The sequence below is a fragment of the Helicoverpa zea genome, chromosome 19 (genome assembly GCF_022581195.2).
Source record: "Helicoverpa zea isolate HzStark_Cry1AcR chromosome 19, ilHelZeax1.1, whole genome shotgun sequence".
In the NCBI taxonomy this organism is placed as follows: domain Eukaryota; kingdom Metazoa; phylum Arthropoda; class Insecta; order Lepidoptera; family Noctuidae; genus Helicoverpa; species Helicoverpa zea.
Genome location: NC_061470.1, coordinates 8,209,925 through 8,224,350, shown reverse-complemented (window position 1 = coordinate 8,224,350; position 14,426 = coordinate 8,209,925). Strand labels below are relative to the sequence as shown.

At 37.1% G+C, this 14,426-nt stretch overlaps 4 protein-coding genes across 5 annotated transcripts; 2 read left to right on the top strand and 2 right to left on the bottom strand.

Annotated features, from left to right (window-relative positions):
• Window positions 1–64: 64 nt before the first annotated feature.
• Window positions 65–2,721, bottom strand: LOC124639636 (E3 SUMO-protein ligase ZBED1-like). The gene is made up of 3 exons (XM_047177076.1): window positions 1,613–2,721; window positions 972–1,458; window positions 65–91 (listed from the first exon to the last, which is right to left on the bottom strand). The coding sequence occupies exons 1-3, from the start codon at window positions 2,719–2,721 to the stop codon at window positions 65–67; spliced, it is 1,623 nt and encodes a 540-aa protein (XP_047033032.1).
• Window positions 2,722–3,510: 789 nt separating this feature from the next.
• Window positions 3,511–4,990, top strand: LOC124639871 (cell cycle checkpoint control protein RAD9A). Its single transcript, XM_047177376.1, has 3 exons — window positions 3,511–3,592; window positions 3,678–4,083; window positions 4,170–4,990. Exons 1-3 carry the CDS (start codon window positions 3,559–3,561, stop codon window positions 4,924–4,926), a joined length of 1,197 nt encoding a protein of 398 aa, XP_047033332.1. The 5' UTR covers window positions 3,511–3,558; the 3' UTR covers window positions 4,927–4,990.
• Window positions 4,991–5,078: 88 nt separating this feature from the next.
• On the bottom strand, window positions 5,079–9,060 carry LOC124639497 (ubiquitin-conjugating enzyme E2 G1). Of its 2 annotated transcripts, none has more exons than XM_047176885.1 (5): window positions 8,902–9,060; window positions 8,406–8,508; window positions 7,996–8,093; window positions 7,595–7,773; window positions 5,079–6,467 (listed from the first exon to the last, which is right to left on the bottom strand). In XM_047176885.1, exons 1-5 carry the CDS (start codon window positions 8,945–8,947, stop codon window positions 6,387–6,389), a joined length of 507 nt encoding a protein of 168 aa, XP_047032841.1. In that variant the 5' UTR covers window positions 8,948–9,060; the 3' UTR covers window positions 5,079–6,386. The 2 variants fall into 2 exon arrangements, with proteins under 2 accessions (XP_047032841.1, XP_047032842.1); XM_047176886.1 differs by having other exon boundaries at window positions 5,079–6,200.
• A 3,222-nt stretch (window positions 9,061–12,282) lies between these two features.
• On the top strand, window positions 12,283–13,643 carry LOC124639596. The gene is made up of 2 exons (XM_047177037.1): window positions 12,283–12,517; window positions 12,749–13,643. Exons 1-2 carry the CDS (start codon window positions 12,385–12,387, stop codon window positions 13,372–13,374), a joined length of 759 nt encoding a protein of 252 aa, XP_047032993.1. The 5' UTR covers window positions 12,283–12,384; the 3' UTR covers window positions 13,375–13,643.
• Window positions 13,644–14,426: the final 783 nt, after the last annotated feature.

The window sequence follows — 14,426 nt, the reverse complement described above, 5'->3', positions numbered from 1 at the left end:
TTATCTATGTTTCAGTAGGTCTGGGTCTGTCAAAGAGATTATGTATAAATGCCAAGTACCCATGCTATGGCTCCTCGCTATTACCTATTAGCTGAAATGAGGAAACAGTGATGCTGAAATGGCTTTGAAAGTGTAAAGCAAGGCGGACTTTCCAGCTGGAAGGTCCATTTGCTTGTTTTTGCTGTCTGGAGGTGACATATTTATGAATGTACTACATCTTTTACTGACTAAAATCTCCGATTTCCATCGTCTGCAGCCAGAAGGATTTTATTATGCGCTCTGGCTGGCCGTTTTTGGGGATTTTGTCAGCAGATCTATAATCTGTGCAGTTGCTTTTCCGAAAATCTGACAGCACGTCTATTAGACATGCGCAAAACAGTACATCACGAAGTAATGTGATATGTCATTACATTTCGTGCCGAGTAATATTACATTTTACCATCACTTCAAACATCACGCGTGATGTTGCATCATAAGCGTAATATAGGGGCTATAATCACTGTCGTGATGTTGTAATGTAATGTTCAGATTTATCACATAACACAGAATATATAAATGACTAAAGTGTAATATTATTTACAGTTGATTTCCCTTCATACTTAAACCATGCGTACTCAAATATTACGGACCGTTTTTCCAGGCTTAGGACTGGCAATATTCGTAGATTACAATTAATTACCTACTAACCAAGACGAAGTAGGTACGTAATTGAACAAATCATGAATATTGGCGTATTTAAAAATCAACTGTATGTACAATGATTGCATATTTACATATAATAATAATATAGATGTATGTATATAAGTTAATATTTACACATATATATATAAGTTTGTACACATATTTTACACTTTATAAAATCACTAATTGCAGCTTATAAATATTAATTCCGACAGTTTTTTTGATTTGAGTCGGGTTCGCCTCTCATTTAATATTAGGCCAGCTTTCGAAAAGACCCGTTCGCACGGTACCGATGTTGCTGCGATGTTGAGGCGTTTCAACATGTATCTGTACAGCCGGGGATACACGCCTTTGCGATCACTCCACCAGAGCAAAGGATTTTCTGACCTTTTTATCAAAGGTTCGTCTAAGTATTTGTCGAATTCGACAATGCCAGCAGCGGTTGGGTTTTGTGGGACGAGAGCAGAAATTTCCTCGTCGAAATCGTCCCAAATAGAGCCAGTTTTCGGCGGCTGAGGAGCTGGCACTTGCGTTGCCTCCTCCTGAACGGGTACGTGGGTCAGGGTTCTGTCCGAGCCAATTCTCAATTTTAGAGCAGCCACTGCTTTCTCAAAATTTCTTAAATCACTGAAGCCACTTTTCTTGAATCTCGGATCCAATATGGTCGCCTCGCAAAGAAGTGGTTTATTTTCTACATCTCCGAATCTTTGCGCCATTTGTTGTTTGAGTGCGTTATGTAGGCGCTCCAACTTGGGATGACCATCCGGAGAATATTTGCTGAGGGACCGATTTATTATTTTACAGAGTACAATGTATTTTGACGCAGATACGTATTGTTCGCCACTAATTTCAGTAGTGACCTCATAAAAGGGTTTTAATACCTCAGTGGCTTTTTCGATAACGATCCAATGTCTAATGGTTGATGTCTGGCCTCATAATTGCTAAAGTGGCAATTAGGGCTTCTTTCATCCTCAGCAACCGGTTTAGCGCATCATATGTAGAGTTCCAGCGCGTAGTTACGTCTTGCTTCAGTTTCAATGGGGAAATATGCATTTGCTCCTGAATTTCCACCAATTTCTTCTTCGCTGGATGGCTGCGATGAAAATATTCGATAACGCCTTTCACCCTATCCATCGTATCAGACAAGGCGTCCAAGCTACCTTGCACCACTAAATTTAAGGTATGTGCGTAACACACACTTAAAATATTCGCCGCACTGTCACTGACTATTACATTGACGAATTGTGATATGTTCCACTCCTGGAACTTCGCTTCCAAAAAGCCTTTTAGATTTGCACTGGTGTGTCTCTCCTCAAACTCTAAGCACCCAATCATAACTGTGCATACTTTGTGCGTTTCAGTATCAATAAAATGTGCAGTGACCGCAATATAGCCATCGTGCACACAGGATGTCCATGCGTCTGTAGTAATGCAAACAGCTGCAGCTTTAGCGATTTGCTTTTTCACTGTTTCTAAGACTTTGTTATAGACCTTGGGGAGCAAGCTCTCGGAAAGAGTTTTCCGGGTCGGTAATGTGTAGCCCGGGTTCAACATTTCCACGAACTTGCGGAACTCCACTTCATCAACCAAGCGAAGGGCGTGATATCCCTTCGCAATCATTCGAACTAATTGTTCATCGAGCTGTTGCACTCGATGTCTTGGCAGGGTTTTTTTTGACTGCACGTAATCAGCCATTGTAGGGGCAGCCGCGGTCGGTCTCTGGCCAAGTCGTACAAACAAAGCATTATCGGCTCTGTGATCCTCACCTTGCACGCTGCCGCTACTTGAGGGTACTGCTGCCGGCTCCGCTGATGCTATGATGTCGCCGTCGAATGCTTCTACTGCCGCTGGTGTTATTGCCGGCTGTCGGCTACTGCTAATTTGTACAGTCGGGTGGACGGATTTCATGTGTCGGCTTAAACTTCCGATTGAGCTTGATGAAACCGCCAGTACCCGGGAACAGTAGCCACATTTTGCCTTCTTTCCAGGCACAACTTCCTCAAAGTGGTTCCAAAGGGGGCTGCTCTTTCTTTTGGACATTTTCACTAACAGTTAATTATTTACAACTTATTTTCTATAACTAACTTACTATTTCCAAGTCTATACCTATACCTAAACCTATTTATTTACACATTCACTCACACGAAGCAAGTAAGTATTGTTCAACCAGTTTGTATGTATTACTTGTCAAAATGTCAAACACGCTATCACTCTCACTTTAAATAAATTATGAAATATTTTAAAACGATAAGTGCAGTCGTAACATGACCTTGAACGCAAACGCAAAACAAACAAACTAAAGAAATTTCAAAAAAGTGTCGGCGAAATTACGAGGTATATACTTATACTTATATACTTGAATTACGATGAGTGACTTTATAAAAATGTAATCCTTATGTCTTAAAGCATACAGTTCTAAATCAAAGAGCAATTGGCAAACCGAATTGTTCGGTTGCGGACTCGGAGGTGGGGCTGCCTCGCTCGCCGCTCGGTCTCTCGAATATTGACGATTCCTTCCGAAGTTAGCCGAACTCTGCCGAACGATTGCAGGCAGAACGAACACCGCATCACATCACCCATCGCACAAGTCATGTCTTCTAGAGCTGCGCGACCGAGTAATGCTTTAGTGTGATGTGTGATGCTTAATTTAGTCGAGTAATGTGTGATATTACTCTACGCGGTCGGGTTATATTACGCGTAATGCATTACTCGCATTACTTACACATGTCTAACGTCTATCTGTCAAATCAAAACAGAAGTGCGGATGCGGAGAGCAGAGCAAAAGCATTTTATAAACAACGCGAAATGATCGTAGATCTCCTGGAATATTGTAAAAATTAATTATTAATTTTTATCTTATAAATACCTCATTGCAAAATGAAATGCCATGTACCAGGAGCAAATGTTAAAGGCGAGTATCTTAATATTTCGAAACAAAATCATATTTAATAACTTGAATGATTTTAAGTTACTAACCTGCGTACAATTTGTTTTAGTTTTAGCGAGAACTGTTCATGCCCTTGCAAGATTCGGGGACGAACTTTACCTAGAGTCTCTCTCAGATTGTATATTGCTACGAACACTAAATGCAGCTGAATCGGCGTATGCTATGGTCAAGTTCAATAAAAACTTCTTCTCATACTTCAACCACAACTATTACTCAACAGAAGATAATGAGGGATTGAAGTGTAAAATATCTATGAAATCTGCGCTAAATACATTTAAATCACCTACTCACTTAGAAAAACAAGTTGAAAATTTAGAAATAAAATTAGATCCAGAATCCTGTAAGTTGATATTTCAGTTGAAATGCAGACATGGAATCGTAAAAACACATTTTGTATCAATCCTAGATTGTAAGGCAATGCAAGCAGTATATACGAAGGATTCCGTACCAAATAGGTAAGATTCACAAAATCTTTTCAACCATTTTCATAAACTTTATCCATAATAAATTGAATTCTATAACATTTTCTAAAACCTTTCAGAATAACATCTCCACAAAGAATATTGTCAGATGCGCTCAACAACTTCCAAAGTTCTGATGATCAGGTGACATTAGAAGTAACATCACAATCTTTTATTTTACGCAACTACATAGACTGTAGTATAGACCTCACCAAAATTATCAGAACACAAATAAGTCTGAAGCCAGCAGAATTTGACAGCTATCTCATAGGATCAGAAACAACTATAACATTCTCACTGAAAGAATTCAGGGCCTTGCTAACATTTTCAGAAGCCCTCAATTTACCTTTGCAAGTACATTTTGAGACTACAGGAAGGCCAGCAGTTTTTATAGTACACAATGGCACCACTTTTGAAGCACATTTTGTGTTAGCTACCACAAAACCTGATAATGCATCACAAACTACATCAACTCAGCGTACTAACGTTGAGAGAAACAAACGAAAAGACACCAGCACTCAAGGTTCTGCTAAAAAGAAACCTCATTTGGATGTGGATATTGCAAAATGTCTAGATGAAGACTCACATCTATTCAACTTTGTAGACATACCTGGTGAAAATGAAGTTAATGTTAGTAATAAATTAAATGGAAGTGTTAACAATAATAGTGCCAAAGATAAAGAAAGAATGGCAGATTTAATGGACTGTGATAACATACCAGCATCTCCTGCTGCCAGAACAATGATTAAGTCTGTGTTCAAACGATGCTTTGAAAGTACTTTTGATCCAAGAAGTATACAAGGTGTAGTATTAGCAGAGAACTCTGATAGTGACTGAGATAATTAATTAATCTGTTAACTATGTTATATATTCTAAGAATAAACATATTTATTAAAACCTGTATAATTTGTTTTCCATATAACTAATTTTAAACACAGGAAAGGAGTGCAGGGACATAGGAAGATCCTAAGTAAAAAATAAAAATCACATTATCACTGCATTATGATTTTATAGCAAAAAATATACATACACAGGGAAAAGTAATATACACACGTCACAAATTCAATCTTCGATGATATAGAGCGAATATGAGGGGTTTTCATTTATCATCTTTATAACTATTATAATTTTCACATCCAAAATGGTAACAAAGCTTTTCTTCTAATTGTACAAAAACATAATTGACAATATTGAGAACTAATGTACAAAACTAAAAAGGTATCAAACAAATCTTCCTGCCAAGGATAAAATTCATGTTGAGCAAAATTATTTCAAGTATTGGTGTAATACACCACATTATTTCGCTTTGCGAGAGTAACAGCAGCAAATTTATCAATCTGTGCTTCATTAATATGTGCAAAAAGGGCAAGGTAGAATCGATACAATGATAAGTTTACAAAAGTTATATTTATTCAGTAAAAATTATAATTAAGTATTAAATTTACACTAGAATAAAATTGTAATTCAGAGAAGCGACATTATAAAAGCTACCAATGTGTATGCATTGCATTGAGTCGGTAACTAACAATTATTATTATCATGCAAAGTACAAGTTCAATAGGTAGCATGTTTTACATTTTTTTATAATTTTGCCATGTTCTTAGTATAGCATGTTTATATTTTACACAATAGCGAGTTGCGATACGTAATAAATAATTATCGTTTAAATTACTTCTGATTTGGTTTCTACTATACAGAGATCAAACTTGTAATCATATTAGGAAGTAAAGACAACAAAATGCAGATTTGTTTTTCTATAAAAAATTACCATACATATTTCATTATCATAACATGTCTTAAAAAAGATGAAAAAGACCTTGGATTCTATTTTAATTTATTATTTATAAAATACGGCAGCGATACCATTTAATTACAATAAGTATTTATTTTAAATCAATTTCAATATTGTCTCTGGCCCGGGTGGGGGGGCCCGCACTATGAGTCACGCCGGGGCCTGCTCTCAACAACGTCCTAACTGCATCACCAAACACTCACTATCCAACTAAATTAATGAAAAAGGGCACTGTTACTTAGGAACAATCCTCTTGGCTCTTTCTCACACACTGTGCTACTTTCCTTTTAAACTCCGAATATGATTCTCTCCATTCTTTCTGTAAAAAGAAACAGAATGAGCACTCGTCTACTATTGGCGTACGCGGGTCGTGTTTGTGAAAAACGGGTTGATGCGTGCAGCGACCTAGCGTGAAAACTATTCATTGTAGTGTGGTTTTGGTATAGTTGTGTCACGTGGCCCTTTTCCAATGATAATATTTTGTGATCTAAATCCCCTCACTCTCCTAAAAACAATCTTCTTGACTTTTCCTAACACATCTCGCAACTTTCTTTTTGAAATCCGAATATCGCTCTCTCCATTCTTTCTGTGAATGCAAACAATATTTAAATGAGAATGGTATAATTACAGATGCAGAAATACACAAGCGTATTATGTTGTTAAATTCCTGTGAAAAAACTAAATACATATTAATTAATGCACAAAATAGTACAGTATATATTAGTTGGACAGATACAAATGCTAAACAAATGCATAACTAAAGTTTCTAGTTTCACAAGACAAACTATACATTTGCAGTGATCCAATTAAATTATACATTCAATTTGTTAAAATCTCAGATATTTAAATTAAGGCATTCTTAGGAAGTTCTGTAGATAAATAGATAATAATTGAGTGTAATTGGGTATAATTTGGTTGAATGACTGCATAATGATATAATTAGTGGTCCAAAGGTAAATCATTTACTTTGGGGTGGGCTAGTTTGAATGATTCAACTGAGATATCACAGGACAAAACTGATTAAACATGTCAACACATTCCTGATAACAGGTAAGCAGCTCGCACACTTGTCAAAAATATAAGTGTACGTTTTTAAGTTATACCATAGGGCCACATGTCTTTTACTATCTACAAATATAGTACAATAACTGATTATTACATACAAAATGTATTTAATCAACAAATGTGTACAACTAGCATGTGACTTGTGATCAGTTAAAAATGTTTGTAGAGACAGAAGAATAGAGTTGCACTGCTAGATAGATTACAGTGTTTTTTGTTAGCGGAATTGACAAGTATTTTAGCTCCTCGAATCATTTCTGGTACTTCACATAAACTATTGGCTTTTTAGTTTATTTGCAGTTGTAGACAAAGAAGAAGAGTAGTATAAGTAGGATGGATGTACATAGCTTGAACTATTTTAGCAAAAAATGCTTGAAGTTCTATTTTACAGATGCAGTTTTCAGACAGACTCAGACATTCTAATTAAGAAAACACATGCCTCAGTACCAAATATGCTATAAATACCACTGAAGTTTTATTCTTAATCAGGACTTAAATGTGATGTGATTGTGACTATAAAGGTGCAATATGCTTTTCATCAGTTATTTCAATTAAATCTTCAAATGCATAGGGAAGAATAACTTCAGTGATATAATTATGTTGAATATTTGGTAATATACACTAAATACAGAAAACTTGATCTTTACTCACCGCAGCATCAACATTAGCGGGACTCTCGTCGTTTGGGTCTGCCAACATGGAAATAACACTTATGAGAATGGTCTCCACTGTGTGAACAGGCAACCACCTTTCAGACGCCTTCTCATAGCCCCACTTGTCATCACCAGGTTCGTGCAATATTGATATGCAAACATCACCATTTTTTTCAACTGAAATATTAAAAAAAAAACTTTAATATCAAATAACAATCAGTTGTACAATATTTCTTCAGTTTATAGTTCTGTTAAAGCATTTTTGCATTTAAAATCTTATATTTTTGTACCTAATCAGTTACTTTTCTTGGGACATTTTAAGTTCTTGTTGCTGGTGACACTACTTAATATTTGTTAGGGTGTGACTCCATTTTAAAATAATATAAAAATGGTACTTACTATTTGGATGCCATATTTCAGTAACAAATTTCATCCGTGGCGGCCTCAGAGGATATTCCTTAGGAAAATGTAAGTGTGCCTTGAAGAACCCACCCTCACTGAAATTGAAAATTTGCACAATTTAGCGAAATATTATAAGAATATACCATTGCATCACTAGTCTCAACATTTTAAAATAAATCAATCACAAAAACATTTGTCATCATCCGATCAGCATATACATTAAATATTTAGGCCTGAAAATTAGTAAGCAATTTAAACATACTTACCCAAATAAGGAATGTCAATTTACCGAGGCTATAATTAATTTTGTTAGCTGATATCAACACCACGTAGTGTTAGCATCACTTTATGTTGATGTTAATGAGCATAACCATCAGCTAAACTATAAAAGAGTGATAAATACTCACTATAGCGTGTCTGGAGGACCGATGATGAGGACTTCCCATCTGTATATGTCATTGTCATCTATCAACCCAGCAGAAAAACCTTCCACTGGATTTTTGTTCAATTCTGAAAGCATTTTCATCATTTATTTTTAACATGCCTTTGTATTCGGTCGTGCTTTTACATAAACACCTCATAATGAAGAGGAAAGCGAAACTCTGCCAACTGTGAACCGTAAATTTAATTGTAAATAGTTATTTTACTCCTCTGACTTTGGCACGAACACCTGTCATATCTGGTCGACTATTGATTTTATTAAAACGAGTCCATTTTCCCCCAGAACTTTCAAAAATACCACATGTGCATTACAAAGGAAGTTACAAACTTACAAAATCATCCGAATCACAAAGATACTCAAAATTCGACCCGCTGAGGTCAATGATTGCACGAATAACTTGTCTGACGGCTGAGGCATCAGTCATCGGCACAACTCATTTAAGATACGAAAAATAAACTTACCAGCTAGCTGCTTTTTTAATAAAAGCGAAGACTGTGGCTCTGACATTAATTACAATTGTGAAATTTACCCTGACGACACGAAACAAATGATTTTTCCACAAAAGATGGCTGGCTGAGTTTTGAGCAGGTTGTGAAACATATGAGTTGCTGCTTGTTTCCGGCAAAAGTTGCCATCACATAGAAATTGAAAAATAAATTCTTCATTCAGAGTTGTTCTATATGAAACTAAACGGCATGAATTTCCAAAACGAAAATGATTGCAATAATATTTTGAAAAATTACTGCTCTTTTCAATACTTTTCTATGCAAAAAAGCTAGTTTTGCATATAAGCACGTGGGACAAAAATCTACCCATAGTTTATCTTTAAAAGTTGTTTTTCTAAAAATATTACAAAGCAACAGTTTGAAGTGTATTTTTGGAAATAGAAAATAAATATGTCGGAGAATGAATAATTATTTATTTTTCGAGTAGCAACACTAGACTGAATGTTGTGAGCTTCATATTGATGTTTGACAGTGACAGTTGTCTGCGTCATTTCAATCTGTCAGTAGTGTGAATGTCGATGGAGCTCGCTCTCTTGCTCCTGAGACGTCGCCGGCGCCGGGTGTGCGCACTGACCGAGAAAAATTAAGATGGCGGATGAACATCACCAACACGTGGATTCAAATCCGTTTGAATCTGCGATAGCAGCGGTGGGATTACCCCAAGGGGCAACCTGCGAGCCTACTGCGATGCCAGGTACACAAGAACATGGATATTTTACGTCCCAATCTACGGCGCGAGAGAATATGGCTGATGGAGCTGGGAATTCTAACCAACAACCTTCAACAAGTGCCGGCTTAGCTAGAAAACTGAAAGCGGTTTACACGGCAGTTTGTAGTAACAGAAAGGTTTCATGAACTTTTTCGTGACATGGTGGAGTACAAGAGCTCGCTAGCTGCTACGAATAAGTTGGCGCTGATAGATCGGCTGGAGACTGGCTGGAACGAGTCCAACAAGTTTGAAGTTGTAGTTTCTGGTATTACGGATACCCAGGTACTTTCAGATTTACTTAAAAATACCCTAACCTCCTTTGTTTGATTGAGACGTTATAAGAATTACAAATTATTTTGCTTTTTGTTTTGATAAAATGATTGTGATTGTGACTCAACCCAAATAAGTGGATTGTAATGTGTGAGAACTTTTTATTACACTTTGACTGAAAGCTGATACGCTTTGTCTGAGAATTTGACTGAAAGCTGATACGCTTTGTCTGAGAATTTAACTGAAAGCTGCTACGCTTTGTCTGAGAATTTAACTGAAAGCTGATACGCTTTGTCTGAGAATTTGACTGAAAGCTGCTACGCTTTGCCTGAAAATTAGTACGCTTTGTCTAAGGCATAGATTGAAAGCTTGCTGCTTGAACCGGTGTGTCTCCTGGAAGCTTCTACGCTTCGTAGGCTTATTAAGCTAACGTGTTATCAAGGTCCTTATGTTGAAAGCTTCCACGCTTTGCGGGTTAATCATTTAAGTTTCTGAGACAGACCTGTTGTTTCTATGGTTTTAACGGACAACGCGAGAGCGCGTTGATTGTCAGTATGGCCGTGTCGGAGAATGAATAATTATTTATTTTTCGAGTAGCAACACTAGACTGAATGTTGTGAGCTTCATATTGATGTTTGACAGTGACAGTTGTCTGCGTCATTTCAATCTGTCAGTAGTGTGAATGTCGATGGAGCTCGCTCTCTTGCTCCTGAGACGTCGCCGGCGCCGGGTGTGCGCACTGACCGAGAAAAATTAAGATGGCGGATGAACATCACCAACACGTGGATTCAAATCCGTTTGAATCTGCGATAAATATAACCGATATACAGAATAGAACCGAACCGAGAAATATAACCGAAAGATAAATATTTATTATACGTCAGACAAGAAAGGTTATCTTTTAGCATCTGGCAACATAAAATTCATAACGTTTATTACTACCGCCATCTATTGTCGAAATGAAGATTCCGAGGGCTGAAGAAGTTTCTAAAATAATATCTCCACTTTGTCACCCACAGGATAGTCATCGAGTTATTTTTATAACTTTGATATGCACATCACAGAACACTAAAAAATCTCTGATTCATGCATGCCTAAAGGAGGAATTGATTTAGGGGAAAACGGATCAATTTAGTCATAAGTTCATATAAACACACATCATTTTCGTAGCCCAAAGTATTGACTGCATACTACTAAGCCTAAGGACGAATTAACCAACGATTATTCTGCTATTAACTTATAATGAGACTCCTACTTACTACGAACCAATAAGTTACATAGATTCATTAGATCATGAAAATGAAACATAGTGGAGCTTGCCCACGGTGTCAAACTGTCAACGCGTCCCGAGGTGCGAGCTACCTACTTTTTTTCTGCATAAGTATAAAAAGTAGTCTACCTACTTACATGTTATTCTTATACATAGGTAAGCCTTTAATATTATTACAGCTGAGTTTCATATAAATTCATCCAGCAGTAGTTTTATATATCCACACAAACATTGCATACATACAAACTTTTGCATCAAATATACTAGCCGTTTTCCCACGGTTTCATCCGCATCCCGTGATAACTACTGCCGCATCCCGTGATAACTACTGCCCGTAACGTTATAACATAGGTACCTACCTGGAGTGCAGCCTACCCTAGGTACTTGGGAAGAGATTAGCTTTCCATCAGCAAAAGATTTTTTTAAATCAGTTCAGTTTCGGAGTCTTTAGGGAACAAATAAACACACAAAAGAATCTACTTTATTATTATTTTATCTTAAAACTAGCTTTTGCCCGCGGTTTCACCCGCGTCCCGTAGCCGGATGGTGGCAAAAACTATCAAAAACCTCCCGGGTCTAAGTTACCTCCCCTCGAATTTTCAGCCAAATCAGTCAAGCCGTTTTCATGTCGTGACAAGGGAAAGCGGGTTTCATTTTTATATATTACTAGCTTTCGCCCGCGGTTTCACCCACGTCCCGTAGCCGGATGGTGGCAAAAACTATCCTAAAACCTTCTCTCGGGTCTAAGTTACCTCCCCTTTAATTTTCAGCCAAATCGGTCAAGCCGTTTTCATGTTATGTCGTGACAACGGAAAGCGGGTTTCATTTTTTTTATATATATTGATATAATAGATAAATGAACTGGATAATAAAACAAGACTAAACAAATTCTGCCAAAATCACCAAAATCCTTTCAGTAGTTTTTGCATCAAAGAGTAACAAACATACCTACGCACATGGAAACTTTCACGTTTTATAACTACTTTAGTTATGTAAATGTATGTATGTCAATCCGTTGCCTGCCGTTAGCTCTCACGTGCTGACGGTTCCACGTACACGAGCGTAGACGCGTGCACTATACATACCACGGCACGTGTTATCTATAGCCACGCAGCTCGTGCGAGTACTTACAACCTCCGTAGAGACACGCTTTCCAAGTAGCCGTGTCGAGTCGTGTTGGTAAATAAACATGGGGGAAAAATTAATCGAAGCTGTTCGAAATGAGAAATGTTTGTACGATGTCAAACACCCAGATTACGTGAAAGTTAAATTAAAAGATTCTATTTGGAAAAGGATTGCTGAGGAGCTTGGTCTTAAAGATGGTAAGTAGGTGAACCTGATAAACTTTTATTATAAAGTCTAATAATATTATGTGTTACTTTTGAAACGTAGAACTTTCGGAGGTAGTTAAGTTCCACATTAGGTATCTATTTCTGTGAACGATAAGATCACGGCTCATATGTTAACTTGTAGGTAAAACATAAAAAAATAACACTTGAATTTCCCTCTAACAGACGACGCATACGCCGTAATGAGGACTGGTTTTATTGCAGGTAATGAAGCCAGAAGAGCATGGGAAAAACTAAGAAATAACCACAGGGATGCGCTTCGTCGGCAAAAAAATGTGAAGCGTAAAAGCGTTTCAGGAGCTGACAATATAAGACCATGGCGTTACCAAGGGCTCATGGAGTTCTTAATACCCCATATGGGGAATAGAACAAATAAGACTAATTTACTTGAAGAATCACATGACGAACCATCTCAAATACATTCCGATAGTACGGAAAATGAGAGTGAAAAAATAAAGGAGAATTATGGATACCGGACTAGTAGTGTCGAAAGTCAGTCATCTGAGCTATCGTCAACTGGTACTGGAAGAGTACATAAAATAAAGAGACACAAAAGAAAAATGGCAAATGTTTCAATGAATCCATCTATAGAGGGACATGAAGAAGTAGATAGACAGCGAAAAAGAACTGACACAAGTAATGATTTTACCGTCAATAATGTTAAAAATGATCCACTTTTTCATTTCTTTATGAGCATGTACGAGACTACAAAATCGCTGCCGCCTCTATCTCAACACACTATTAAAACGAATATATTTTCATTGGTATCGCACGAGGAATCTAAACATTTGATGAAATGTTCGCCCCGGCCACAGTCTAGCAATACCTAGATTAGCGATACAGGATCATTGAAATTACATTATTTCTCAGAAATCGCTGAATTAGGAACAAGATGATTCTGTAACTCTGAATTACCCACATTCGATGGCGTCATATTTTTTTGGGCCGAAATTGTCCCTGCGCAGCTCAATCAGCCAATTAGATTTAAATTTTGCATACAGAAAAGTAATCTCTTAAAGACCGTATCGTCAGGCCTCTGTCACTTGACGTACTTGCGCGCGATAAATGCCTACCGCTCGCTGGGTTACCGGTAGCCCCACGCGGCACAGGGGCCCGATTCTCCTAAGTTAATAATGTCAAAATCGAATAGAAATCGAATCGCAATATGATCGCAATAGCAGTTTTAACCATATCGGGCATTCTGCTACTAATAAAAGACCAATCGTATTCGATTGACATTTGATTGGTGTGTGATTGGTCTGCTATTTTGGTGATTTTGGTCCATACGGTAGTTTGCTGTACAATCATTTTGCAATCGTAAATCATTTGCAGACAAAATGATTCATTATTGAATGACAGAAAAGGATAAAAACGTTTATTTCAAAGAAAAAATAGCGGAATGCCACATACGCTTCAATCGTAATCGAGTCGGGATCGGATCTCAGTCGAATCGAGTCGAACGTGAATCGTATGACGCTAAATTATAATAGGAGAATCGGGGCCCTGGGCTTTCAACAGTCACACGCGCCGCGCGCGTTCCAATATTATTATTTTTATTTCGTGGCATGTTATGCTGTTGGTTTTTATTAGGTTTTTTAAGCTACCTAACAAACTCATGGATTATTTTGAGTTGTGTTGGTTTATATGCAACTATTGTAAGATTTAGAAACATTTTCTTTTTATGAACTTATCTAGTAATTCTATTTTTTTAAAATTAATTAATACTTATCTACTTTATGATTTTAACAACAGAGATCATTAGGTACTTATTTTACTTTAAATACCTACTTAGTTATATGAACTGTATTGTGAGTTTTGTAGCTCAAAACACAACTCGAGTGTAAGTAAGGTAGTTCTGGTCCAACTTAATGACGACTCGGAA